Source organism: Ahaetulla prasina, chromosome 4 (genome assembly GCF_028640845.1).
Source record: "Ahaetulla prasina isolate Xishuangbanna chromosome 4, ASM2864084v1, whole genome shotgun sequence".
Taxonomy (NCBI): domain Eukaryota; kingdom Metazoa; phylum Chordata; class Lepidosauria; order Squamata; family Colubridae; genus Ahaetulla; species Ahaetulla prasina.
The window spans coordinates 46,662,047-46,688,761 of record NC_080542.1 but is presented as its reverse complement, the minus strand read 5'-3'; the positions used below and the strand labels follow the sequence as shown (position 1 = coordinate 46,688,761).

General features: G+C 40.1%; 1 protein-coding gene across 4 annotated transcripts in view; it reads right to left on the bottom strand.

Annotated features, from left to right (window-relative positions):
- The window catches only part of SLC4A1 (solute carrier family 4 member 1 (Diego blood group)), a 70,580-nt gene that overhangs the window by 9,222 nt on the left and 34,643 nt on the right, over window positions 1-26,715 (bottom strand). For 3 of the 4 annotated variants that reach the window (XM_058180852.1, XM_058180854.1, XM_058180855.1), the window contains 9 exons: window positions 26,491-26,698; window positions 24,331-24,549; window positions 22,200-22,348; window positions 20,930-21,124; window positions 5,650-5,826; window positions 3,719-3,808; window positions 3,082-3,242; window positions 2,527-2,780; window positions 13-182 (listed from right to left, as the gene is read on the bottom strand). In XM_058180852.1, the coding sequence (XP_058036835.1) occupies window positions 13-182; window positions 2,527-2,780; window positions 3,082-3,242; window positions 3,719-3,808; window positions 5,650-5,826; window positions 20,930-21,124; window positions 22,200-22,348; window positions 24,331-24,549; window positions 26,491-26,698 (1,623 nt within the window). Of the gene's footprint in view, window positions 1-12; window positions 183-1,773; window positions 2,048-2,526; window positions 2,781-3,081; window positions 3,243-3,718; window positions 3,809-5,649; window positions 5,827-20,929; window positions 21,125-22,199; window positions 22,349-24,330; window positions 24,550-26,490; window positions 26,699-26,715 lie in introns of those variants that run through there. The other variant, XM_058180856.1, reaches the window with a different exon arrangement.

Genomic DNA, 26,715 nt, shown 5'->3' with positions numbered 1-26,715 from the left:
TTCAAAGCTTACTTTTGTAACATAAGACACATCTGGATGGTATTTGGGTGGCTTCAACATGAGAAGTATGCGGTCATATAGCTGAATGCCATTGAGAGATGTTACCCCCATGTAGAGAAATATGCCAAAAAGTACTGCAAGTGGAATCAGCTTCAAGATGGGTTCCATGAGTATGGACAGGCCTGTAGGGAAGCAAAAGACAATGCTGCAGATTAAAGAGATTTAATTTTAAAATATTAATGTAATTAAAGATTATACAATGCACAGGCATCACCCCATTGGAATGAAACAATTGTAACATCCTTCTTCCCAATCAGAAGAGATAATCTTGCCTAACAATCTTACTCATATCACTTGGGGACAAGAAGATATTCACAAGCAGAGCACAAGGTCAGTAATCAGTCTGACTAGGCTCCAGTTTTGGCTTATCAAAGGTATACATTTCCTCGAATGTGAGAGCTGTCCTTTTGCGTATTGGGTTAAGCAGTTATACATTCAGCTATTCTAAAAATAATCACAACTTCTTGTAACAACAGTAGAAACGGGTAAATTGGAAATAATGAAAATAAGGAGTTTCTCAAAGCTCATATATCTGTAACTTAGATATAGTTCAATATATACATTGCAACTAAGCCTTAAGATAATGCAAAGGAGGGTCAAATCCTGTTACAGGTAATCCTTGACTTACGACCACAACTGAGCACAAAATTTCTATTGCTAAGCATAAAATCATCGACTACAATGTCCTACCAGCCAAGGAATACTTCAGCTTCAACTAAAACAATACAAGAGCACACAATAGATACAAACTCATGGTAAACCGATCCAAACTAGACTGCAGAAAATAGACTCTGTTCAGTAAAAGAGTTGTCAACACCTGGAATGCACTACCTGACTCTGTGGTGTCTTCCCCAAATCCCCAAAACTTTAACCTGTAGACCTTGCCCCATTCCTAAGAGGTCTGTAAGGGGCGTGCATAAGCGCACCAGCATGGTTACTGTCCCTGTCTTAATGTTTTCTTTTATTCGTATTATGTTTACACTTGTATTTGTCATAAAATACATGCTCGGCGAAAATAAAAAATAAATAACCAAACAGTTGTTAAGAGAGTTTTGCCCCATTTTGCAAGCTTTTTTGCTACAGCTGTTAAGAAAATCACTACAGTTGTTAAGTTAGTAACACAGTTGTTAAATGAATCTGCTTTCCCTTCCTTTCCTTGACTTTGCTTGTCAGAAGGCTACAAAAGGTGATAATATGATCCGGGGATACTGCAACTGTCATAAATACATGCCAACTGCCAAGAGTCTGAATTTTGATCACATGACCATGAAAATGTGAAAAATGTCCATAAGTCACATTTTCAATGCTGTTACAAGTTTGAACACTCTCTAAACAAATGGTTATAAGTCAAGGACACATACCCATCTACTATTTTCTTTTTTAAAAAGGCTCATCATTTGTTCTTTAACCATTTTAAATGTGAATAGGATGTAGGCTGTTTTAAGCTAATCCTTTGACAATCATTCAATGTGTTGGTGACTACCTTTAAAGTCTTACATATTATAGGATAATATTACTTGCAGAACTACTTTCTCCCAAGAACCTTTGCTCAACCCACATGATCCATCAGTGACTATACTCTGTTTTAAATTTTGTCATCTTATGGGGTTCTAAGAAATGTGCCTTTTTTGTGATTGCTACTGCTATATGGAATCATTTCCCACTACCATGAATACACAATAGGCCCCAACTCTGCTCGCCTTTAGGAAAAACCTTAAGATCTGGCGCTTTCCTCAGTTATTAGGGGCTGGATGAGTGGGAGTTCCTCTTGTGGCTGTTTTGTTGTATGCTTGGTTCCCATATTACATTTATATTTTATATTGTTGTAGATGGTTTTCATTTTTAAAAAATGTATTAGTTATTTATGTTGCATGCTGATCAGAGTCACACTGTCTGAGTTGGACAGCCTTGTAAAACTTGTGTCGTGTCCCACTCCTCCGCTGACGGCCGGGTCAGGGAAATCCGAATCAGGCTTGCCTCTGCAGCTCTGCCCAAAGAGACCAGAAAGTGACTTCAGCAAGATAAGTTCGACTTTGCCTGACTCAGAGACTGCCAGAAAGCAGATCCTTTATATAGGCCATGGGGTGTGGCTCCATGACTCAGCACTCATTAAGGCCTGCCCCTCCCTTCCTTCTGTTGCCTCCGCCTATCCAGTCTTCTGATGTGAGGGTCACTCCAATCAGCAGCTGTTGGAAATAAACTTTCCTCAGGCTCACATGCTGTGGAGGAGGGGGAGGGGTCTAGCTGCTCCGTTTGCCTGGGCATGGAGCCAGGGCTGGGGCCGGGGGGTGCTCCCTCCTCTGCAGCCTCCTTGGGCATGGAGCCAGGGCTGGGGCCGGGAGGACATTCTTCAGCGTTCGGAAGCAGATAAGCAGACCCCGGCTGCGGTGAGAGCGGGCAAGACACAACAACTTGAAATAAATAAACATAAATACAATCAATGGAATCTTTTGTAGAAGAACTCACCCACAAGAATAGCCACCAGGAAGCCAGTAACCCTCTGTTCCTTGACCTCCTGGATGCAGGCTTTTTCTCCTGGCAGAGTAGTCTTGGACATAACTGTCAGAGCATTAGCATGAGTGACAGTCCTCACTGTGGTGGCACTCAGCCAGGGCATGCCCAAAAGTGGTGCAATACCTCCCATTCCAACAATAAGAAGGAGGTCGAGATGGAAACCTGAACCCTTCAGCATTTTCCTCTCAGGTTTGCTTACAATCAGCCTGAAGCGGGAGCAAAATTAAAACAGAATATTTATTTGTTACTTTAATATTGTATTATAGATCTGACATCTCTGCCATCAGGATCAACCAAAACATCTTTATCAAACTTGTACATGCATTTTTTATACTGGAGTTGTTAGAAAATCAGTGTACAATTGGAACCACATAATCACCCATTTCTTGAATCCTGACTTCCTTTCCCCCCTCTTTTTATCTATTGCATGTCCTTTTGACATACTCCATTCCTGAGTCAATCATCTTCATTTTATCCCATCTTTTTCATCTTTCCCCAATTTCTTACGTGGTGATCTGTGTCTCCAAGAAGATGAGAATGAAAACCAGGAGAGCTGGCAAAGCTGCAGCAAACAACATCCATTTGGGGAATGTCTCTTCTAATGGATGGATAAACCAATCCCGTTTTTCAGGATTGGAGACTTGAAGGCCTTTGGGAACCTTCAATTTCTAGGAAAAAGCAAGAAAAGAAGAGAAAAATCAATGACTCTAGATCTGTTAGTATCTTGCTCATCCCCATATTTAACTTAATAAATCTTTTCCCTATGGATGCCAAAAGGGAAGATTGGATGGGCTTTGTGAATTTCTTTTTTATTTTCCATTCACTACAAGCCTACAAGATTTTCTGTTCACTATAAGACCTCTGATACAGTTTAAGAATTTTTATATTGTCAATGTTGAAATCAGATTCAATGGCCATTGCAGCTAACTTCTATATTTGGAATCGGCAGATTTTCTATTATTTTATTTTAAGTCTCTTAGGCAAACTCTCTTGAAAAAAAAATCAAAACTATTCAAAGAGGAGGATTAGGTATGAGCATCTTCCTTCCCTTCTGGATGGAAAAGACATTAAGCCCCAAACTGTTAGACTAGAAGCAAAAGAAGTAGGGGAAAGGAGCTGCATTAATAAATAAAACAATTGTTACCTGAGTATAGGTATCTTCAATAAAATTGTCTGCCAATGTCATGATAAAGATGGCAATAGGGACACCAAAGTCACCAATCACTCGGCGAAGCTGTCAAAAAATAACAAGTGTGTTAACATGGTAGTAATGATTGAGGGATAGAGTGGGTTGATGTATCAGAAGTAGAGAAGAGATTCTCAGTTTCTAGATTGCTGTCCACACTAGCATTTGAAAGAAAAGATAATAATGAATTAGAAAGTCTGCTCTAAAATCCAAATGGTGGCCTTCTCTATCTTTATGCATAGTAAAAACGGGGGACTTTTAAAAATTGTTCTTAGAGAAAATTTCCCCATTTGCAGCTGGTAGAACTTTCAGGTAGAACATTACAGCCAACACTGTAATGATATAAAGTCTGTCCTCATTACTATTATTTTGGCCCAATTATGGTTCAAGTATAAAGAGTGTTAGAAATTGCTAGTGTGGAAATGACCACACACTCAGCTATTAATGCAGGATTGAAACCTGTGGCCTTTCAAATATTGCTGAAATTCTCACAACAGTCCCAGCTATTATGAGCAATTGTCAGAGGTCTGCAAATTGTAATTCAGCTATACCCTCAAACTTTCTGTAGGTGTGCTAATGTATTATTTTTAAAAAATCTAAATGATGGAACAGACATCTGTACATTGGGGAAGGAAATACAGATGTAATTTTATAATATTATATTGGGACTTTCATCTGAAATATATCAAGAATAAATTGTGCAATTTATGTTAATTTTGCTACCTAAGTCAATACATGCACTAAAAATGACACATTTCTCTTGCAGCATAATACATTCTAAATCTGGGTGGATTTATACAAAAGTTCCATTTTAACTGAAATTGATATTCTGATTAGCAAATACGATACAATGGCAGTCTTACTGAATTTCAAAGGGATTACTTTCAGGCTTTTAATCCATGTCTATCTGCATGTACATCTATATCTACATTTATGCCCTTGGAAGTAATCCTTGTGAATTCTATTATATAAAATTGCAATGCTAAACACTATAAGAATTCTGTAGGAAACTGAAGTCCCTTCTTTTTGTTTAAAAGCTACATATTTTCTTTTTTTGACTTCTAAGATTTCCCTATATGTCTGTAATTTTTTTAATCTGCCTTTATAGATTTACACATTAGTAGGTAGATTTTTAAAGTGAGACCCTTATGCTCTATCAATATATTTGTATGTTCATTACAAACCATCCAACGCTGTGGTTGTCTATTTAAATATCAGTGTGAATATTGCAGAAAAGCAGCTTTTTTTTAATTTATTCTTGGGAAAGTCATCCAGTGAAATAACTTTTTGTGGCTTATTAAAGCAATCAATTCAATTATTCAATACCCTGTTTCCCCGAAAATAAGACATCCCCTGATAATAAGCCCAATCGAGCTTTTGAGCGTGTGCGCTAAAATAAGCTTCCCCCCCGAAAATAAACCCTCTCCAAAAATATTTAAATGCAGAGCTGGAAATCAGGTAAGACAGCAAGAGGAGCCCCATCTTGCTCCACACCCCCCAAAATAATAAGACCTCCCAAAAATAAGGCCAAGCACTTATTTTGGGGTTAAAAAAATATAAGACGGGGTCTTATTTTCAAGGAAACACGGTAGAAAGCCTCTCTGAATTCAATAAGATTTATTTCCAGGTAAGTGGATTTCAGTCTATGTGAATTGCAGCTCTGTTGATGATTAAATACTCTGCATTTTCTATTATAATATTTGTAACTTAAGTTGATAATTAAAACCTTTCTCCAAGCATCCCACAGCTTCAATTTATAGTGCACTTGATTCCAATTATGGATAGAACACAGCAGACTAAACCCCTGTAGGCAAGCACAGATTTAAGCTCCTTTCTTTCAAAAGATTAAGCAAAAATTCTATTTCATCCAAGCCCTAAAAACAATTTACCCTGCCAGGGAAAAAGCTGCTGTTTTTGAACTTCCGTAAGAAGAAAGCGATGAAAAATGTTCCTCCCATCAGCACAAGAGAAAGCAGAGCAGTATTTGGTATAGGTTCCCTTGGTTCTTCATCTCTGGAAAAGGTGATGTTTTTATACACGCCTTTCAGAGGGTGTGCTTTAAAAATCTGCAATGGAAAGAAAATAGGTTTAAAAGCTGAGCAAGCAGGAAAATGATATTTTTTGAGAGTGAGATTATCTAGTATGGGCTCAACAGATTATTGCTTCATGTGGCAGAGAAGTTCCTAACCACCCCTACCTAACATAGTTTTTAATGACCATATGAAAATGGTAGGTATAGATACCACATATTAGAATAGATCAGATTTTGCTCATTTCTACAACATAGTGATGATCTCAAGATATTTCTTAACTGATTTACTGCAACCAACAAATATCTCCCATCTGTTTTCCATCCACCTACAGAGAGAAAGATTGGTTACCATCAGCAGATTATTTAAAGTAGAGATGAGTTGAAATATGCTCTTTTATCCATTGATCTCCCAAGACTTTTAGGATTTTGAAATGTAGCACTATGATCTGAGTTGGACCTGGAAACAAGCAAGCAGTAATCTTTTAAAATTGGCAATATGAATTCAAGCTAATTTAGGTAGTTGCTTCTGTATAAACTGCACCTTCTGAAGAATTTTCAATGGCAAATCCCCAAACAATGTAATTGAGTATTTCTGCTATGAGATTCTCAGAAAGAACCACATAATCCCTGTCTCATAACAGTCGCAATTATCTGATCAGTCATTTTTAAAGAAGTGCTTTCACTGTTTATTCACAAAGGTGGTTCTAGAAGGCTAAAGTTCAGTACCAGTGGTGGGTTGCTACCGGTTCATCCCGGATTGGGTGAACCGGTAGCAGCGGTGGCCGGAGGCACCACCCACCTGCCTGGACACTTCTGTGCATGCAAACTGGTAGCAATGGGTTTTGAAACCTGCCCCTGTTCAGTACCTTTAATATTTATGGACTTCAATTTCCAGAATTCCACAGCCAAAATATTGGTTGAGAATGCATATTTGCTTAAGAAGTCTACACATCTTAAAGCTGTAGAGTTTGAGAAATACTTTTGTAAAGTACTGAACATATTTGAGATCAATCACTACTGGGAATTAAGATGCAGGAGTATACAGATCCTTGATCTGATGCAGCAGGATTTAAATCCTCATTCCACTTGTTAATAAAGGAATTTCTTTCAGAACAGGTTTCTGGGATAATGTCACATTGGGTGAGATTTCAGGCTAAATGTGGTTTTAGAAACAGATATTTTCTTTTCTGTGATGGGATTTATATTATGAAAAGAATTTATCCTTTTCTGCTTTCTTGCTGTCAATGGCAAGAAGACGAGAAGACGAAGTTATAAAAAAGAAAAACAAAGCATTCCCTTGGTCCCAGTAATTTTTTCTTCTCCTAATATTATTTTTATTAACCATGTCAAGTGAATAAATACATGTCGTAATTTGTCTGCATTTATACGCATTTATCCTGATTTCAATAAGGGGTAGCTAAAATGTGAAGCCACACATTAATAAATCATATGTATTTCATTCTTCTTTAAATTTACATTCTACTTGTGGCAATATGAATGTATTCTTAAATATAAATGAACCCAAATTTCTGTTCTGGAAGTGCATTTAACTCTTTCTCCCGCTCCTCTTTCTGTCCAAGGGTAGCATGTAGGAGCCTTATTTTGAAGATTTTGCAATGAGCATGACTCATATAGGAATGAATTTCCCGACAGCTGGCAGTACACAGAATCTCCTGTTATCTATAGTTCCTCCTTTCTCTTATTCTCACTCAGTTAGTTTAACTATATTTATCCATTTAGCCCAAGGTTGGGATTTTACATAATACAGAAAACCAGGAAACAACTACACAGGCTAGGTTCTTCCTCAGATATGCCAAGTGAGTTTGCTCATGTGAAACAATTAATATCTAACAAAGATTGAGCTTTTTAAAATAAAGATGAAACAGCACCTTAGTTATATCTGGGTTTAATAATAAAACAGGAAAGCAAATAAGCAAAGGAGTTACAGCAAACTATAAATAATTACTACTTGTTTTACCAGCTACTAACCAATGAGAGAGAGCAGCTTGATGAAAGCAGCAGCAGCAGCAGCATTTGCAAAATCCCCCAAAATAATCAAAGCTGCAATGCTACCCCCAAAGGGTGGGTAGGGGTGAGGGCCAAAGGAAGCAAAGCAACAGGCAAAAATTGCTATGTGAAGATATTTCAGATATTCTTAATGGGATACTCAAAGTCTTGTTTGCAGATTTTTGTTTCTTCCTGCAAAGTTTGTGCAAAGTAAGCTTTGGAATTGTGCATTCAGAGGGCAGGTATTCCCAGTGACAGTTAACTGTTAATGGGCAGGGGGAAAAAGACAAGTAGACCCCAAGAAATTACTTCTTAAAATAGGAAGATTCTCAATATTGATTTTTTTTTTTTACTGTAACTGTATTCTTCGTATAACTGACGCAATTGCTATAGCAGCTGGGTAGTAGTTTTTTGGTACGGAAGCATAGGTTGAACAAAATGCTTCAAAATATATTTCTGTATTCAATTAGTGCATTCAAAAATTGCAATACATGCCTATTTCAGGAATTGAGTAATAAAAACATATCTAAGATCTACAATCAGACAAAAGCAGTTGATCTGAAAAGAATGTGGTTCATATTCTGAATCTTGATAAACTAATAGCAATATCTGCAGGATAACAAATAAGAAACATACCATCTCAGATATAAAAACATTTTCTTTCAATTTGCCAAAGAAGAATTTAATCCTTAAAATATAAAAGTAGTAAATATTTAGATATTTCTTCCAGGTATGTAATGACACACAGGCATAGATACAAACTCAAGGTAAACCACTCCAAACTCGACTGCAGAAAATGTGACTTGTGAGCAACAGAGTAGTCAATACCTGGAATGCACTACCTGACTGTGGTTTCTTCCCCAAGGGGTGAAATGCTCCCGGATCGGACCGGATCGCGTGATCCGGTAGCGATGGGGGCGGGTAGTTCGGAGAACCGGTAGCAAAAATCCCTCCCCTCCCCTCCCCTTCCCTCCCCTCATGCCTCGCTGTTCCTCTTGTCTGTCTCTGAATCTTTCAGTGGTGATATAGCTGCAAATGGTTTTAAATGACTGCCACGGCACTTCAAAGGGCTGCACTACAGTTGATCAGTGCTGTAGGTGGCTAGTAGACTGGTGCCTCTATTTTTAAAGAAGGTAGACCGGTGCCTCCCCAAAAAAAGCAATTAGTAGACAGGTGCCTCTATTTTTAAAGAAGGTAGACCGGTGCGCTCCCAAATTTTGTATACTTTATTATTTTTATTATTTATTATTATTGGCCATTCCCATTCAGTCACTTCACCACCAAGCCAGGCCCACCAATTAAGCCACGCCCACAGAACTGGTAGGGAAAATTTTTAAATTTCACCCCTGCCCAAACCCCAAAAACTTTAACCTTAAACTGTCTACCGTGGACCTCACCCCATTCCTAAGAGGTCTGTAAGGAGATGTGCATAAGTGTACCAGCATGCCTACCATCCCTGTCCTACTGTCTCCATTTATTCATACTCATTTCCTGTGTTCATGTCCATGTTTATCCTTATAACCTGTTTGACAAACTAAATAAATAAATAAAGTAAAGGTAAAGGTTCCCCTCGCACATATGTGCTAGTCGTTGACGACTCTAGGGGGCAGTGCTCATCTCCGTTTCAAAGTCGAAGAGCCAGCGCTGTCCAAAGACGTCTCCGTGGTCATGTGGCTGGCATGACTCAACACCAAAGGCGCACGGAACACTGTTACTTTCCCACTAAAGGTGGTCCCTATTTTTTCTACTTGCATTTTTACGTGCTTTCAAAACTGCTAGGTTGGCAGAAGCTGGGACAAGTAATGGGAGCTCATCCCGTTACATGGCAGCACTAGGGATTCGAACCACCGAGCTGCTGTCCTTTTGATCGACAAGCTCAACGTCCTAGCCCCTAAGCCACCGCGTCCCTAAATAAATAAATGTGTTTAATTTTTAATGCAGATCTGGGGTTATTCTGTTTTGAAACCATAATGTCAACATCCCTTTTCATAAGAATCTAAGACTCTGTGAAAAAAAAGCTCCAAATCAGGTGTTATTTGGGCCTCCAAATTCTTTAAGTTTTCCTGTTAAGGAGCTGAGGAAAGTGCTAAACCATTAATACTGGAATGAGAAGGGGGACATTTATGAATCATATTTCTCTGGGATTTCTTGAGCTATCTATCTAAGATTAATGATTATGTAAGCATGACTTTCTATGGTATCTACCTTCCCCAGATGCTTCCTCAGTTGAGTCATCATTTGCTTAATAAATCTTTGAAGGAAATACCTAATACTTAGAGCTCTTCTGTGTTTTCTGGATTGCTTTTACAAAACTTGTCAGTTGCCATATTTACTTAATCCTTGAGGTCCTTATGTCTGAGTTAGTATGGCAGGGATTCTGTATATATTATACTGTCGCAGACTCAAGGCCCTTGTTGTTAGATGTGAATGAATAGTATTTTGATTTATTTGTGTACCATTCAAGAAAAGGGTGTGGAAGGGAGATATAGAAATCTCTTAATAAATAAAACCATATTTGGGTATGGGCATTAAAGGCACTAAAATAAACACTGAGAGTCTTGAATTCTAGTCCTATTTTAAGCATAGAAATAAGTTAGGTCAGTCATTTTCTCTCAGCCCTAGAATAGGAAGTAAAAAACACCTCAGATGACGCTACTGTAGAAAAAAACCGACTAGAAAACCACTTCTGAAAATGTTGCCGTGAAAACTGCATGAATCTGTCCATATGGTCACCCAATATTCAAGACTGATTCAAAGGATCATAACAATAATTGTTCATTAAAGCTTGGATAATTTTGCTTAGATCTTCAAATGGAATATCCATTAAAAACAAATGAAGAAACCCATTGGAGTTGTCCCCTTTAGGCTATATATTTTAAAAGACCCAATTAAAAGACATCATTCAAAAGTAAGAAATCCCTGGCCTTCAAGATTTGGCTGACCTAAAAGTTCCAGCAACCCTTATTCCTAGTCAGAATTGCTGTGGCTAGTGAAAGGTGTACTCTTTGAGAGACATGGGTTCTCTACCCCTGGATAGTTGGTGAGCAAAATGAAGCATGGCAATCAAAGTCTGTAAAATTAGTGGTCATCTGAGTTTTATGGTCATTCAGCCTGGACTCTATGCTGCTATGCTTGTCCTATAGAAACTGGCAAGAGACACTATCTGTATATGGCAAGAAAAAGACTGACATATTTGAGAACCATTTTACTTCCACTTATTATTGGTTTTATGAAGAAGTTAATCACTCCTTAGCTTGGAGAGAGATTGGTTTCATGCGGGGTGAAATGCTACCTTCGGGCAAAGGTAGTTATAAAAGCTACCAATTCAGGTGAACCAGTAGTGATAAAAGCTACCAGTTTGTTTAAACTGGTATTTCCAACAATTAGCTGTACCGCGCGATTTATATTCACTAGAAAGCAGAAAATCCTGCTTTCTAGTGAATCTAAATCACGTGGTACAGCTGTCCCCCCCCTTGCTATTCTACTTACCTTGTTAAGCCTTCTTTTTCCACGTGAACCATAGGTCTGGCACGCACTGCATATATGCACGTGTGGAGTGTGCGTTTGGTATGCATGTGCATGTGTGTGCAGCATGTTTATGGCATGCACTGTGTACGCACACACAGAGCGTGTTTTTGGTATGCACTGTGCATGCACGGCAGTGAAACCGTGGCAATCCGTGGAGGATTTCACCACTGGTTTGATGGCTTTGATCCTAAATATTAATTAGATGACTTTTGAAATTTCTTGGCTGGAAGTTAGTTAGTCACATGGGATCTGGAAAAACACTGCATTGAGGTATTTCATAACTTTATTTCTTTCTTTTACTTTTTTTTTTCAAGATTGACTAATTCGTCAGAAAAAAGGACCAGACCTTTTCATAGACATTGAGCTGACTACCTGCAACTCAGAATGAGAAAATAGATAATCAGACCAAAGAAACCAACCATTCTGACTTGGATAGCTATCACAATTTGGAAGAATAGCTGGATTAGATGAGAAAGTTGAAAGCTTCAGAGATTGCTGAACTTGGGGGATTTACCTGTTTGCACCCATTTACATTTCACACTTTCTGTATTATTTGATTGCAATTTACGTTCTATCTTTCTTTCAGGAACTATAGATGGCATATTGGAGAACTTCTTCCCAATTGCTCCCATAATAGCAACCTTGAAAGATAGTTTGGCTGAGAGAATGACTGCCTGAAAGTCACCCTTCTAAATTTGTTTACTGCAGAAAGATGGTTTACTGTACCTGCTGTTGCAACTATTAAACAACAGGCAACAACAATCTGTTCCCCCTCTAGCCAGCAAAGTAGCAGGTGGAATTGCTGCCACTAGTGTCACAGGTTCATTGCAAAAGGCAGAGAAGCAAAAAAGGCTCCCCATTTTCTTAGCAGCCCTGATACAGACTTTTGATTTCCTTATAATATTAACCAGGGTGTGGGTGGGTGGGTGGGTGGATAGCAGTCTGTTCAATGCTGACCAACCTGGACATTGAAGATTTCCTAGCATCTCTGTATGTCACTATTTGATTGTATGCATTTTTTCCCTGATTTTATGGGAATAGTGCCATGAATCCTTGATGGGAGACATTACTTTTCAATTACATAGCGATACCTTCATAAATGACGTAGATGAGGGAATAGAAGGGGGACTCAACAAATTTGCAGATGACACTAAATTGGCAGGAATAGCCAACACCCTAGAAGACAAGCTCAGGATCCAAATAGATCTTGATAGACTTGAAGGATGGGCTCTATCCAACAACATGAAATTTAATTTTTATTTTATTTTATTTTTATTTATTTATTTTGTCATAACAGTATATATAAGCATTAACATGAAATAACTATATAATATATAAGCATATATATGAGCATAAGTATGTAATAACTATATTAATTGGATATAATGAAGAGGAACAATAGGACAGGGAATGGTAGGCACGTTTGTGCTCTTATGCACGCCCCTTATAGACCTCTTTGGAATGGGGTGAGGTCAATAGTAGACAGTTTTTGGTTAAAGATTTTGGGATTTTGAGAAGAGACCACAGAGTCAGGTAATGTGTTCCAAGCATTAATAACTCTGTTACAGAAGTCATATTTTCTTCAATCAAGATTGAAGCGGTTAACATTAAGTTTAAATCTATTGTTCGCTCTTGTATTATTGTGATTGAAGCTGAAGAAGTTTTCAACAGGAAGAACATTGCAATAGATGAGTTAAACACAGGTCCTATTGAAGGCGGTGGAGTTCTAAATTTTCTAAACCCAGGATTTCAAGTCCAATTTGGATTTCAAATTTGGAGAAAAACAAGGTTTTACACATAGAAAGGAAAAACCAAAGGCAGAAGAACAGGGTAGGCGAAACCTGGTTCAAAAACAGTCATTGTGAGAGGGACCTTGGAGTCCTAGTGGACAATCACTTAAACATGAGCCAGCAGTTTGATTGTATAAACAGAAGCATAGAATCAAAATCATGTGAAGTATTACTACCACTTTATAAATCCTTAGTAAGACTACACCTGCAATACTGCATCCAGTTTGGTCACCAAATTATAAAAAAGATGTTGAGACTTTGAAAAATGCAAAGAAGAGCAACTAACATAATTAAAGGCCTGGAGAAAAAAATATATGACGAACGATTGCAGGATTTAGGTATGGCCAGTCTGGAGAAAGGGATTAGGAGTGACATGATAGCAGTATTCTAGTATTTGAGGGGCTGCCATCAAGAAGAGGAGGGGTCAACTTATCTTCCAAAGCATCAGAAGGCAAGACAAGAAACAATGGATGGGAACTCATCAAGGAGAGAAGCAAAACCTGGAATTAAGGAGAAACTTTCTATCAGTGAGGACAATTAGTCAGTGCAACTGCTTGCCTTCAGAATTTGTAGAGGCTTCATCAATGGAGTTTTTAAACAAAAGACTGAACTGCCATTTGTCTGAAATGGTATAAAGCCGTAATGGCGAATGTTTTTGGCGTTGCGTGCAAAAAGTCTGAATGCGGGACCACTCTCACGCTCCAGCACCCATAATGCAATGGTTGCCCCCATCTGCACATGCGTGCATGACCCCCACCACACACCCATGCACATGTGCCCTGCCCCGCACTGGGCATGTGCATATGTACCCCCACACTGTGCATACCCCAATGCACCCCCAAACTGCACATGTGTGTACCCCACACACATGCATCCCCACTTTTTCCAAGAGGGCCGGCGCGCCTCTTGCTGGAGGACAACCTGCCATCCTGTTCCCTAGCGAGACAGCTGCTCCCCGCCTGGTGGCAGTGGTCTTGGCCCCGCCACCTTGGTAGCGCCATGCGCCGGCCGGGGAAACCTCACCCCTCTGCCTCAGGCCCTGCATGCAGCCTGCAATCGGGAGATGTGTCACCCCTCCCTGAATCCAAAAACGCGGATCTAGCCAGGGGGAAAGAGGAAGTGAGTCTGTGGAGAAGGAGGAGGAGGACGCATGGCTCTGCAGTATGCATTTCCAGGGAGGAAAGTATTTTCAGGCAGCAGCATGGATTCGGGGAGGGGATCACAGTACTGCTGTCTGAAAACGCTTGCTGAGATTGCAGCAACAGTGTTTTCAGGTGGCAGCACCTTGCCTTACACCCCCTATGCAGCGTCCGCTTTGCCAACTGGGTCCGGACCTCCGCGTTTCCCTGGGCTGCTTCCAGAATCAGGCTTTGATCAAGGCAGCAAAGGCACAGGGGGCTTGCCGGGAAGCCCAGCATCCAGAGGGAAGGAGCTCAGGCAAGGGTTCGGAGTCACAGCAGAATAAGAAACCAAAGCCTGTCTTCGCTGAAAGGGGCAGGAGCGATTTATGCAAGCCACAAGATACAGCTTGAGCCTCCTCGATCAGGGCGCCTCCCTGGGAATTGCTGCCTGGCCTGGCCAGAATGTTTGGAAAAACAGTACACTGCTGAAAGGGGAAGGGGAGAGAAGAGGGAGGAGGGGCATTACCCAGAGGCCAACCGGCAGATAAAAGCTGCAAGGCTCTGCCATAGTTCTTTCGGGTGAGCCGTTCCCACACGGCTCTCAGATCCCTGCCCAAACTGGCCTGGAAGTGGTGCGTCATCTTGCACTCGTGAGTGAAGCAGTGGCTGAGCCCACAAATTGGCCCCTCCTGGGCCAGGAACAGAAGACGAACGCCCTCTGCCTGGATTGTCTGGAGAAGGGGCTGGCAGAGTGGCTAGTCGCTTTGCCTTACACCTCCTGCATAGCACCTGAAACCATGACACTTTTGTTTTGCCTCTCCATGCCCCGTTTTTTGAATTGGGGAGGCAGCGGAGATCTCCAGGCAGTGGAGATCATGGCAACAGTATTTTCGGGTGGCAGCAGGCAAGGCAGGTGTTGGACGACGGGCCCAACCTCAGGCGGTGCGGCACCCCCGCTGCCAGCCGCCAGCCGAGCCAGGCTCTTCAGCCATATGCCTGGGAAGGAGCTGCGGGGTGGGCAGCTCATTCCTTGGCATGCTGCTGCTGCTCTTCTGGGGCAGTGTGGCTGTGCAGGAGGAACACAGCCTAGGTGACCCGGACGACTGGTGGAGTGAGCCAAGAGGGGCGTCTTGGCCCCGCTCTGACGGTGGCCATAGGGTAATCTGTGCAGGCAGCCTACCACCACTCTGCTCTCATGAGCTGCTGGTCCACCGGTGCTCCGAACCGCCTGCGACCACGCAAAAGGCCCGCATGGGCAGGGAGAAAGGGAATCCCGGTTTACCTTGCTCTGTTCCCTTAGGAAGCGACTGCCAGGATCCCCCCTCCACGTCTTTTGGCACATGCGCCTGTTGCTGGTCTTCACACACACATGCGTGCCAGAAACCAGGCCAGCTGGCTAGTGTGCATGCGCACTCTGGAAACAGGAAGATCATCTTCCTGGAGCATGTATGTGCAATGGGCGGCTGCTCTTTTGGTTTTCAGCATGCCCGTGCACATGAAAACCAGGTGACTGGTGCACCAGAACCCGGAACAACAACGGGTGACAGCTCTGTGTGCCCGGAGAAATGGCTCTGCATGCCACTTCCGGCATGCGTGTCATAGGTTCGCCATCATGGGTATAGGGTCTTTCGCTTGAGCAGGGGGGTGGATTAGAAGATCTCTAAGGTCTCTTTCAGCTCTATTCTGATTGATTGATTAAGATTTTGGGTTGTGATGACAAACTCAGCCGCAGGTGCAATAGTGGTCTTCAAATCTTTACGCAACCCTGTATTTGTCCCATGTGGGACAAATGAGATCTGAAGTAGCTCTACTTTAAAAAGGCTGTAAGAGTTTGGTAGTTCTCTACATAGTCTACATACCCATGATTAATGTAAACATGTTTTATTGAATCCAATTTTCTAGATACACAACATATCCTAATCATGTGAGCTGAAATTGTATAATATGTCAGACTTAGATATGGTTGGCTGTTATGCAATTCAGTGTATGTTGTCCAAAAGGCTTAGCAAAGAATATATGTTGGGTCTCGTCATATTTGTTGGTGATCAGTATTAACTTTTATCCATCTGAAAAAGATGAAAAACATGTTTTCATCTTTTCCAGTAGGATGGGCAAATTATTTCGTCAGGCCTTTATTCTTATAGGATTGAATTGGTTTTGGATTTATTCCCTGAGCTCAGAAGGATGTTATTTGGGCTTTGCTATCTGAATTTTTGGCTTCTTCTGTGATTGTGGTGGAATGCAGGTTTTGAGGTTGATTAACTGTGCTGTCCCTGATCTGTCAAACTGAGTAGCTATTTGGAGACTAATAGTCTCAATACAAGAAAAGACTAGTGGAGGAGAATATCAGCTGAAGAAAGCCACTCTAGAAACCAAAGATGGCAGCATCTTATCACAGGGTAACTCATATATAGACAAAGCAGTGAAAGAAAGAAGGAAGATGGAAAAACACAGTACCCTGCCATCAGATTTTTAAAAAGATTTTAAAATAGAGATTGAGTTGGCTGCTAACTACATCCATTTACTGTAGGTCAGCTGTCCCAGCAATACATGGTGTGTGTGTGTGTGTGTGTGTGTGTGTGTGTGTGTTTGTGTGACAATTTCAAAATGGTAAGTGCGATTAAAGTCCTACTCTCTTATAATATGACACTTGCATTGCACAGACTTGAATTCAATCAAACTTGGGTCATTTGGTAGCACCTACGTACCATTTTCACCCCACTTCTTGGATGCCCCTGCTTCCAAGAACTCAACCCTCCATCAGCCCTGAGCTAAAAAGCCAACTTGAAAACAAATCATTGGCAAGAAAATCTATCCAGGTGGTTGCTAAAATTTGATATCAACATGATAGCACTTATCAACCTTTACATTTCTGCCTACTAGCTATGCAGGCTGAAGTTCTGGAGTTTGTGATCAACACAACAGGTGGGGGGTGGGGGGGAGTAGTAAGTTGAAGAAGGTTGACTTTTGTTCTAGAGGAATAGCCATGCTAATCTTTTGCAGAAAATAGCAAGAGTGTTGTGGCAGCCTTCTGGGACATTCTTGACTTTCATAGCCTTAAAGGCTAAGAAATCTGTTATCACATAACTGTTTTTAGATTATGCAGGTATGACTGTCTTTTCAAAATAATTGTACAATAGGTGACATTATGTGGTCCCCAAAATTAAATAAACGTCATCAAGTAGCACAGCTTTCTCACATGAAAATTCCATTCACATTCAAGAACATAGAGATCTTAAAAGATCCAGTAGTTCTGCAAGGTTTGGGTCAACTAAATAACAAATTACATTTAATAATTGATTCCATTTTGGAGATGAGTGGCACCCTCTTGTGGTGTTCCCAGTGTCAGGGTGTTCCTAGATCACATGATGATAAATTAATCTTTACAGTGCTGCAAGATATTTTTTGATGACTGAAAAGATTAATACAGGCAGAGATGGGGCGGTTAATGTACGTCTGGATCTTTTGCTTAAGGATATGAGGCATCCATGTTTTCTCTGCTTCTTTATTCTCCTGGTGTTTCTGCTCATCATCTCAAATCTTTGCCTTATCTTGTCCAGTTGTCCTGAGCTACCTAATCCAATACTATCAAATCTCTGCAGGGGTAATTCTAAATGAAACCATCTGCAACAGCTCCGTTTCATCCTTCTTCCAGCTCTTCTCCTCCCCCAATCCTTCCTGTTCCTTAGTTTCTATGGAAACCATATCTTGGCAGTGTTGCTTCCTGGACCAGCTTGTTCTGGGGAGTGGGCCGGGCAAAGAGTAGACAGGCAGATCTCTGAAGCAATTTTACAAAATTTCAGAAGTAGATGCTCTATTAATAACAGTAAATCATGTATAATGGTGAGGATAAGAAGGAGAAAAAACTTGAGGCAAAATAACATACTGTAATCAAGATATATGTTCCAGCAGCTTGATGCTAACAGAACACCTTTCATTTTTCCATTCCATAACCCAGTCTTATATTTTTTTTGGGGGGCTCCAAAATAAGCATTAGGGCTTATTGTCAGGGAAACATAATATCAGGGTGATCAAGTGGCTGGGCACCACACCCCAGCGTGCACACAAGAAGTGGCGAGCACAATTTTTTTAGCATATGTTTGTTTTATTTTTAACTATACCTTGTGCTCGTTCCGGGAAGTCGGGGGGGGGGGAGGGGGGTTGTTAGGGGAGGGGGGAGGGGAGGGGGGGGAAAGGGGGAAAAAATTTTCTGTAAAACTTTTTGAATAAAAAAAAAAGAAGAAGAAGAAGTGGCGAGCACATGGAAGCCAATGGTATTCAGCAGCAGCTGCAGTCCACTGATCTCTTGGTCAGTGCACTTTGGGACTGCATAGCCCGTGCAGTGCAGGTGAGTGGATTACTTGTCCAAGCAGCAGATTGAGACAGAGGCACAGGGGGAAGACAGATGATCTGGATGTGTTGCGCGGGCCACAGGAAAGCAGACAGTTGGTGGGCTGGGGTGGGAGAGCGCCCATGGGAGGCTCATGTTCGCACAGCAGCACCAGCAGCAGACAGAGGCAGAGGCAGAGGCGGGAAGGTAGGCGATTCCGAAGTGCTGTGTGGGCTGCAGGCAAGCTGAAAGATGCAAAGATGAGCCTCCTGTGGCCACTTGCCTGCTTCAGGCCACTGACTCTCAGCTTTCCCATGGCCCACATGGCATGTCCAGATCTCATGCCTCTCCCCATGCTCTGCCTCCGTCTGCTTATTGGACAAATAATCAACTCACCTGCACTGACCAAGATGCTGGCAGGCTGCAGCTGCTGCCGGATGCCATCAGCCCCTGCGCCCTTGCTGCCTGTGGCCACACACACACACACACACACACACACACACACTCCAGCTGATGACAATTTTTAACTGGGGCTTATTTTGCGGGTAGAGTTTATATTAGGAGCACACTAAAAATCAGGATAGGGCTTATTTTCTAGTTACATATTATTTTTGGGGAAATTGGGGGGCCTAGCTTTTTAGCTTGATTTTTCCATTTGTAAAATAGGAATAAAATTGAGCAGGATATCATAGGAAATAATGTATAAAATAATTTTATAGCGTACCATCATAGGTACATTATAAAATATTTATTATGGTAGGCATGGTGATTACAATGATTACTCCATTGTAATCCCAAACTCATCACTTTATAGTTGCAGCTTGTTTGCTCTCCCTTAGAAATACTGTCAGAATTGATTCCATTTTTACAGATGTAGAAAGTAGGTTTAATGATTTACTCAAGACCATTTACTGAGTATATGAAAGGACCGAAATTCCTGCTGACTGATGAATTGACAAAAGATTAAATAAATATACACACGTTCTTTTTAAATCACCATTGGACCATGTATTATTTACCTCTGCTGTCAGAATACTTAGTTACTCTTATCTTAAAGCACTGCTATAATGCTGTTATTTATTTACGTAAAGTATTTGTTTGGTTACCCATCAACAACACTGCTCTGGATGGCCCACAACAATAACAAAACCCAGAACTATAAAAACTACAAAACAGCAAATCATAAAACCAAAACAAAACCAGAGCCTCGGTCATTCCCTTGGGATGCCCCATAACCAACTCCAAACATTCTCACTTTATCCAGCACCTGGGTAAGGATGGTCTTCCAAAGGACTAAAAGTCCTGCCAAATCATTGGGTAGAGGGTGTCCCATAAGATAGGGACAGCCATGTAAAATACATACTTTTCTTTGCACATTTTATAAATTTAGTGGTTTATGTAATTCTCACACTTACTTTTCTGCTTTTTAAATACCCAGAGAATTTTAAATCATCTTTATCATTCGAAGCATTATTTAAAAATGTTTGCAACAGAGTAGTTACTGAATGCAGTTGTCCTTAAAAAAGGAGAAGCAGAAATAAATATTGAGTCTGTTAAAATACACACTGCTTCAAAATTTGCCTAAAAGTAATAAAACTGGAAATCAAATGAAGATGTGGAAAAAGGTAATCATTTATTCATCTTGTAATCCATGATCATGACATGGATAGCAAGACACCCTGGATATGTAACATTGGAAATGCAAACTATACAACTAACACACATGTTCTTCTCATAAGAGAAGAGTCATAAGAGTTTCTTTAAGAGAACATATGTGACCTGGAGTGTGATATACAAGCTATACAGTGACACATGGGTGACCATAACATAATGTGATTTGGCAAATGCATGGAGAAGTTGAGAGGAGGCAAAGTAACCACGGCTTTCTTTTAATTTTGGCCAGAATATCTCTAATTTGGTGAGAATTTAAAGAATTCTAAAACAAAAAGATAATATTTATAAAGGACATACTGCTTAGAACTTGGGACCCCAAATCTACTTCAAAGTAGTGCCCAAGATTCTAGCACAAGGAATAAATGACACAATGAAGAGAAAGAAACTTAGTGCCATACTCCATGGTAAGCCTTACCTCAAGCAGGGCATCAGAAAAACATAACAATTCAGCAGACAAATTTCCACACCTCTGTCATAGATTTGGATGTACTATTGCCTTATTACTGTAATGTCATCAGAATATTTTAAGACATAGAGTATCTCCAAATTTCAACCACACAGACAATGAATAGAAATCTGAGAGTTGTCATCACGAAATGAAAGACACATATTTTGCTCTAAGAAGCAAAACTACCAGCAAGTGTCATGCAACAATACAGAAAGTACAAACACAATAAATCACATTACCTTGATGAGTTTGAAAAAAGTTTCCAGGATGAAGATGAGGGAGATGAGGATTGAGAAGATCTCCTGAGTGTAGCGAGAGATGTAACGCACCAGGAAGCTGCCCTCAAAAGCCACCACCAATATCACTATCAGTATCAGCCAAAAGCCAATCCAGACTCTCCCCACAAGGTATTCAATGTCATGATTCGTACAAAACTATATAGATAGAAAAGGGAATGGGCATGAAGAAGATAAAGAAAAATTCATAGACTATATACAGTAGCTGAAATGCTATTTTTTCCCCTTCATTTGCACTTTCACTTTAATAAAACAGATATCTGAACTCTATCAGCTTTTCCAAGTTGACATCTTATAAGACTTCTTTTGGCTAGTTGGGAATTGGGGAGTTGAACACATATATGAGGATATGGAAAAAGGACCTGTGTAAATTTTTCAAGCTTATGATCACAGTGATGAAGCTTCTGATTTAACATCTGTGGGGAGATAATTGAAATTTAAATTTGTCTTCAGATTTTTTTTTATTGTTATAGCTTTTTCATAATGCCTTCTTACAAATGTACTGTACTTAAATTCCACAGTCAGTCCAATCTTTGTTGCACTATTTGATTATTATGGGAGTTTAAATTAATACGTTAAATTATCAGATTGGAAAAGCAATATTCTATTGCTATGGAGATAAGACTGAGCAAGCATGATCTGAAAAGTTTCTAATAATGTAGGAATAATTTTGTTAAATAAAACACTGCCTGATTAGAAGCCACCTAAAAACTTCTTTATTACTCTCCAGCACCTAGAAATAGGAGATATGCTACCCGTAGACATGGAGATTGTTTCATCTCATATCTTATAGCCAAAATTTCCCATTAATTTCCAAAATTGTCTATTGCTTTAAAATAATTTAAGCAAATTACCACCATTATGGATTGTTTAGCCATAGTTGCTTAAGCCATTATTTGCTGAGCATTCACAGCACATTAAACTATTATTTGCAAAACAACAATTGATGGAATCATACAAACTATGCTCAGATAAACTACATCAGGGGTCTCCAACCTTGGCAACTTTAAGACTTGTGGACTTCAACTCCCAGAATTCCTCAGCTGGCAAAGCTGGGAACTCTGGGAGTTGAAGTCCACAAGTCTTAAAGTTGCCAAGGTTGGAGACCCCTGAACTACATTACAGTTTAAGGCAATCAAATCCAATTGCTCCCTTGTAGCAACAATCTGGTTCCTTTTTAACAAGTCGTAGTGATTTTTGGCAGGACACTTACTGCATAAAAAGCTTCTTCAAAGACCAAAAGGGGGCCAGAGAATCCCACAACAAGGAGAGGCTGAGCTCCCAGCAAGCAAAAGAGTCCACTCTGAACTGCCGTAGAGAGTAGAAGCTCAGAGACTCCTATCAGACGGTCTGTCTTTTCAGCTGAAAGCAAACGGGAAACTATTAGCAAAAATAGGACCAGCCTAGGCCTTCTTTCAGCCCCCTTCTCCATTGTCCAGGAGTCAGAGATTCATATGGCTTAGGATTTGTGATGGTCTTTTTCACAACAATGCATATTTCTCACAACCAAAGTGTATTTTTCAATACAAAATTTTTCTGGTAAAACATAAAATCACATTGAACAAATACTCATTAAACTTTTACTCATTAAGCTACTTTCCACTGTCATTGGAGAAACCTACATTTAGCCCAGTGTTTCTCAGCCTTAGCAATTTTAAGGTAGATAGACTTCAGCTCCCAGAATTCTCAAACCAGCTGTGCCAGTGTTGCACTCTCAGAATTCCCCAATCAGCTAGCTGTGCTGGTTGGGGAATTCTGGGGGTTGAAGTTCGCAGATCTTAAAGTTACCATGGTTGAGAAATACTAGGCTAGCCTATACAGATCATTCAAATTTATTTGTTTTTCAGACTATACGCTTTAGGAAGCAGTTGAAAAGAATAAGAAAGGAAGAGAAGTCTGGGATGGCAGACATTTTTAATGTGGTAGAGAGCAGTGCTTGATTTAATGCAATGGCTGCATGGGGATGTTCGCAGTCTTTCTGAAATGGCAAAGAATGTTTGAATGGTAGAAATAATGAGGTGTGTGGAAGTGCCCAGTGATGGGATTGAGGTCTTTAGATTTATTAAGGACTGGTTATGTATTAATAGCAGGTAGGACCAGGTGATCAAAGCTATAATGGTATGTGAAGGATGACCTTGAGGGTAAAGGAAAAGAGATGCTGCCTAGGAAATGAACAGACAAGTGGGAGAGAAACCTGCAGTTGTTTAACAGCCAGAGAAAGAAATTTAGGAAGGACATGCCTTGATTAGACTGCGAAAAGAGAAAGTAAGAGATCTGTACTTTCAGACTTGCAAGATACTGTTAAGGCAGCTTTAAAATAAAGTAGCATTAGCTGGTCATATTTTGCATCTTGTTTGCCTAGAAGAGCTGACAAACCCATACCCCTTTTTAACATGCAACACACATATTATATATGTGCCCTATATTGCTCGATACATTCTCCCTTTCTATTTAACATCTACCTGAAGCTGCTGGGTAAGATTATCCATCACCATGGGCTGAGATATCATCAATATGCTGATGACAGCAGCTATATATCTTGGCCCATGTTGAGTTAAGCAATGACATGACTTCTCTCTTGCAGTGCTTGTAGGCTGTTAAGGCCTGGATGGGGAGCAATGGGCTGATAGTGAACCCTGATAAGATAAGTAAACTGTCTGCTCCTTTCATCCTTTGCCCTTTGATAGATTCAATAACCTAGATAGATCTATGTTGCTAAATATATTTTGCAGTTCCAGCAATCACCTTCAATTCAACCCCTTCAAATCTATGATTACTGTATCATACGATTCACCATACATTTCTATGGTGGAATTTGAAAAAGCACATTGTCATTGATTCTATAGTACTGCTAGCATATGTTCTTAAAAATAAAGATTTGTTGGAAAATTATTGTGACTGAAAAACTAGTTTTTCTGAAGCTGAAGGGAAAAGTAATTTCATATACATGTAACCTTAAATACATTTTTGTTGTAGACATCATGAAAGTTAATGTGTTACTCCCTCCCTCCATATCACTTCTTTTCCAAATGTCTATATCCTTCTTTGCTTCTTCTGATATCTAATAACTCTAACCTGTTTTTAATTTTGATTTTTATCACCAGACTTGGAAAAGAATAAATGAATAAACATATAATATTTTACTAGAAAGTTTATGCTAGCAATACTGGTTAGAAATTATAGTCCTAACCCATCTGAAGCACTCACATTTGAAAACACGCTGCTTCATATTGGTTATCTGTCTGGCCCAGCACAAAATTAATTCCAGAGCATTTTTAAAAAAGTACCACCCTCCTGATCTTTAGTATGTGATTACATTTCAAGGTGCTGCTAATTTTTCTTACCAAGCAGGCCTCCAAACGTAATGGCAGGAGAAAGGGCAGCAAAGTAGATGAAGATTACTGCAGCCAGGCATTGTGGGTTCAGAGCATCTTTGATGTCACTGAGATACTTGGGGTACCGACGTTTTATGTCTTTCACTAGCCCCCCAAAAATCCTTCCAGTTCGGCGCAAGGAATCATCCGAATCTTCTGCTGTGATGTCATGGTCTTTCAGTTTTTGCCCTACATGAGAAAGAAAGAGGAGGTTTTCAGAGGGAGTGCCCTCTTGGAATGTGACTCCACTTTTTATGGATATTTGGTATCTCTGGAATTATTTCATTCATGATCATAAAGGATGCCCTGTATAATATGGACCTTTAACATCAGAGAAACTCCCAGCTGAGTTATCTGGATAGACTATGAGACAATGGTGTCTAATTGGAGGGGTGGGGTGAGGTTGTCAACAATATTTAAATGGCAGGCAGGGTCAGGTGACTGAAGCCTCATCCTTTTTTTTTTTAAATGTGCATTGTACACATTACATATATATAAAAAGAGGCAAAGCTGCAGTCATCTAGTTGTGGCCACCATTTGAATGTAACTGAACTTTCCTCAATCTTATGGCTGGATGTGTTTGGGAGAGAAGTTCAGTGGCTTTCTAAGCAGGACAGGTTTGATAGTGAGGCTGGTCTGCTTTTTGAAGCAATAATCATTGCCATTTAAAGGTTATCCCTCTTCTATCCCACATCATTAAGTCAAAAAAGCCTTTTACCAAAAGGGCTGCTAAGATTAAACAAGCCCACTAATACTCTAAATTTTAATGTACACTCTAAATTTTAACGTACATATATTTCTCTGGTTTGCACAATTATTTTGTGCAGTTATTTACAAGAAGAAAAGATTGCCATTTTCTGAGTACTGGCAATGCAATCTTTTTCTCTTTATGTCTAAATTTTCGCACTGCATTCCACACACAGGATTGAACCTGCGGCTGAGGTTTGGAGTCATTGCTTTTGTGTAGCAAGGCCAACCCTCTGAAATTATTTCCCACTAGAATTTAGGTTCACACTGCCTGCTTGAAGCATCTGAAATGGGAGCTCCTATGCTATGGGGATTGTTTGGGACAGTGCCTGAATTTTTTTAATGCATGTATATATTTTGTATGTTTTTAAGATGCTGTTCTTGTTCTAAAACTAACCACAAATGTTTTAGTAGCTGTGTGCTCAAATAAAGAGAGCTGGTTTGGAGTAGTGAGTAAAAGGACTAGACTTAGAAACCGGAAGACTGTGAATTCTAGTCTTACCCTAGGCAAAAAGCCAGTTGGGTGAGTTTGGGCCAGTCATTCTCTCTTGATCAAGAAAGAAGGGCTACCACCTCTGAAAAATGTTGGCAAGAAAACTGCATGAAATTGTCCAGGCAGTTTCCAGAAGCCAAGACTCATTTAATGGCACAAAAAAGAAAGAGGGAAGAAAAACCTCGCAAAACTGCCGACAGCCTTTTGGGATTGTGGTGGAATATAAATTAAATAAATAAATTGAAAAAAGTCAAAACATTTTTGGAAAATTTGTTACATGGGGCCCTGGCCTTAATCAGGAAGCTGAGTTCAATATTCAGTGCCAATGTCTGTGATTTTGTGATACAATTATAAATATTTCTTATTCTACTGTTGTGTTTCCCTGAAAATAAGACCCTGTCTTATATTTTTTTGAACCCTGAAATAAGCACTTGGCCTTATTGCCATCCGCTCAAAAGCCTGATGGGGTTTATTATCAGGGGATGTCTTATTTTGGGGAAAACAGGGTAGGTAAAAGCAAGCTATCCCCACACATCTGTCATAAATATGAGACAGAACATCTTCCAGACTAATTTCTCAGCAAATTCCCATCTTATAAACAAACTAAAATATGGATTCCTTCAATCGTTCTTGCAGAAGCTAATAGTATAAGCTTACTAATGTCTTCTTAGAAGAAATCACACTGAGTTCACTATGCCTGACTCAAGCAGAGAACTGCGGACTAAATCAATGTTTCTCAACCTCAGCAACTCTGAAATGGGTGGACTCTATGAATGGGCTAGAGAAGTCTGTGACTTGAAAAACCACACATCTCAAAGTTGCTGAGACTGAGGAGCAGTAGGAGGCTAAATTATCCTCCTACACTAAACCATAGCTACTTCTAACCATACCTAGGTCTTTTAGTGGCTCTTCCAGTTTCTTCTCCACTGGGAGGTACCTCTTCCTTAGGAAATCCTTCTGCACTGGCAGCAACATTTTGAGAAGTCTTTCATTTTGGATCTCAGAGGGTGGGAGGACAATGCAACAATTTAGGAACTCATCCAGACTCTTTATCAAGTCCTGTCTTCCTTCTGCCAAATAGGAGTCATTGCGAAATACCTACTCCGAGAAAGAAA